This window comes from Myotis davidii, unplaced genomic scaffold (genome assembly GCF_000327345.1).
Source record: "Myotis davidii unplaced genomic scaffold, ASM32734v1 scaffold299, whole genome shotgun sequence".
NCBI lineage: Eukaryota > Metazoa > Chordata > Mammalia > Chiroptera > Vespertilionidae > Myotis > Myotis davidii.
The window spans coordinates 6,565,609-6,568,571 of record NW_006293088.1 but is presented as its reverse complement, the minus strand read 5'-3'; the positions used below and the strand labels follow the sequence as shown (position 1 = coordinate 6,568,571).

Below are 2,963 nucleotides of genomic sequence, written 5' to 3'. Positions count from 1 at the left end.
TTTTACTTTCTACAAAAGTCAATTCCTGAAAAGCAGGTTCCTGCACTAAGTTAAATTTGTGTAAATCCAGTCATTGCATTTAATGGAAGCCTTGCACCCGAAGGGGAGCTTTCAGAGCGCCTTGTTCAGGGCGCGTTTGCTCCTAGAGGAAAACAGATTTCCAACTCTCTCCTATGCTTCTCCCTCCGTATCCCACAGGTTCCTAATTTAAATACCAGAGTATTTTACTTTCTGCAAAAGTCAATTCCTGAAAAGCAGGTTCCTGCACTAAGTTAAATTTGTGTAAATCCAGTCATTGCATTTAATGGAAGCCTTGCACCCGAAGGGGAGCTTTCAGAGCGCCTTGTTCAGGGCCGGCGTTTGCTCCTACCCTCTCGCAGCCAGATTCCCCTATTTCAGGTTTGCTTACAGCAGAGCGTGCCCAACAGTAGTAGGTGCTGTGTCCTCTCGTGGGGTTATTGCATGATTGCTTATTCCAGCTGTTTTGCTTACATTGGCTCTGTCTTTCTGGCTAAATTTAAAACTGTTCAGATGTAAGTTTTATCTTCTGCTTCTGTGCATGTCTCTCCTCTTTGCGCCTGATACGTGAAGGATGGCGTGCACTGCCGGAACTGCCAGGGACTTTTGAAATTTATACAAAAGTAAAACATAAAACGATGGCCTACAGAGCATATTCAAAAACTTATGACTTGCGTTATGATGATGGAATTACGAATAATTTTCCCTCTTTTACCTGTTTCTTACAAATTCAGAATGATCCTTGTTTTTATAAGTAAACGAATGACTTTATGGAAAAGGTTGCCTTTTGTTGGTATTTTTAAATATTCCCTAACATACAACGTTCTGTTAAGTATTAGAATGATGGGATTGGAAATGGAGAGTAAAAAATTTTTGAATATAGTGTTTTCCTTCAGCTGATGATTCACAGCACTTACCAGGGATTCTTTGAAGATGAATCCATCCAATTCTTGTTGCTCCACAAAAATGGGAGTTTTTGGTCCTTCTCACTGGTCTCAACAGCATGAATTGCCCTTTTATCCTGTGATTTCCTAGGAACTTGGACCCCGATTGGCTGCAATGCTGAACTTTAATCTTCAGCAACTCTGTGGTCCCAAGTGCCGTGACCTGAAAGTTGAAAACCCCGAGAAATACGGCTTTGAACCAAAGAAGCTGTTGGACCAACTGACAGATATTTACTTGCAGCTGGATTGTGCGCGGTTCGCTAAAGCCATCGCTGACGACCAGGTCAGTGCCAGGGGTCCCTGCCATTCCAGAGAGAGTTTGGGGTCAGGCTGCTGCCTGGCAGCTTGAGTTTGCTGTCCTGGATTTCCTGGCAGATCCGTGCCATTACATAGCCATCTGTTCCTGAATTCCCCACTTGAAATTAAGGAAGGTGATACTTTTCAAAATATGGTTTGAGACATTTTTAGTGCGTAAGTGGAAATCATGAGCTCGGCACCCAGGGGACTTGTCTGCTGTAGATGGAGATGAAGTGGCCATTTTCCTTCGGGCATAAAAGGCAATATTAGGCTCCCAGGTCCACCTCCAGTTGCGGTCTGGACGCAGATCTAGCTCGGGGCTTCATTCCACAAGTCCGTGACCTTCCCAGAAAGAGCCCAGTTTTCTCGGGGAGCCACGTTGTCGCCCCAAGCCTCAGCTTTAGTGCTGCCTTCACTTTGGTCTTCCAGGCTTCAAACCTCGATGGTTATTTTCACATTCTTCCCTCCCCTCTCCCTGTGTCCCTGTGACCACATCCGACTGTGTTTCTCGTTTCCATGGCTCCTGACATAGCCAGTCCCAGCTGTACCCTGGACTTCCAAGTAATTTCCTCCCTCCTCTTCTCGCTCCTGCACCATTTGAACATAAAATAACTAATTCTTATTAGCTGAACACCAGGTTTACCCACTTTCTATGTTTTCACTTCTTTGATCCTCACAAAATCCTATGATACAGGTTTAGTTAGATTCCTCCTTTTGAAATGAGGCACCAAGAGATCGTGTAGCTTGTGTGAAGTTAGTGGGGGTAGAGCAGGATCCAGAGCCTCCCTGAGCCCCTGATCTCAACCGCTCTGCTCTCCACTTATCATGCCCCAAAGTTCCCTGCTTGTTTCTGTCTTCCCATCTCTGTTCACACTTTTATCCAATTACAACTCACATCTCAGTTTAACCATCGGTAAGCATTCTAGAAGGTTCCTCACCTTACCTCATCCAAAGGTTAAATGGGGGAAATGTAAGTACTTTTTAAAAATAACAGCTTTATTGAGATATTACGTATGTAAGTACTTTGTTTTCACCACATTTACCTTTAGGAAAAAGAGCTAAAATTTCTACCATCTCTCATGCTGCTAGAGCACAGTGCCTTGCAATGGCTGAAATAGACTTGATTTTTCTCTTTAATATTTAAATTTAAAAAGAAATGCAGGCTTGCTATAAAAGTAATTCAGATAGTTCCAAATTCCCCTCGTTTGCCTTAATCCTGAAGCCCTCCCAGGAGGTGATGACCTTGTACAGCTTGGTGTGTACTATCCCATCTTTATGTATTTACTAGAGGCCAAGTGCATGAATCCCTACGCGGGTGAGGTCTGGCCAGCCCAGCCGCATTGGGGTGGATCGGGGCCAGGCCTGTCGGGAGGAGACGGCATAGTAATGTATTATATTTAAACTGGAGGCCCAGTGCATGAATTCGTGCACAGGTGGGATCCGGCCAGCCAGACTGGCACAATAGGGGCAGATCTGAGCTGGGCCTGTTGGGAGGAAGAGATGGTGGGAGGTTGGCCAGGTGGCCCATCCCAATCAGGGCCCAATCAGGGCCAGGCCGGCTGGGGGAAGGGGCCGCAGGCGATTGGCTGGTGGGCCCCGCCCCCAGTTGGGGTTGCCAGGCTGATCAGGGGTGGGACCAGCCATGGGGAGGGGCTGTGGGTGGTGGACTGGCTGCCCTGCCCCTGAATGGGACGGAAGGCAACA

General features: G+C 46.5%; 1 protein-coding gene across 3 annotated transcripts in view; it reads left to right on the top strand.

Moving 5' to 3' along the window:
* UBE4B (ubiquitination factor E4B) overlaps nt 1-2,963 on the top strand; it is a 95,560-nt gene that overhangs the window by 85,717 nt on the left and 6,880 nt on the right. For all 3 annotated transcript variants that reach the window (XM_006766743.2, XM_015565904.1, XM_015565903.1), the window contains one exon: nt 1,054-1,245. In XM_006766743.2, the coding sequence (XP_006766806.1) occupies nt 1,054-1,245 (192 nt within the window). The remainder of the gene's footprint in view (nt 1-1,053; nt 1,246-2,963) is intronic.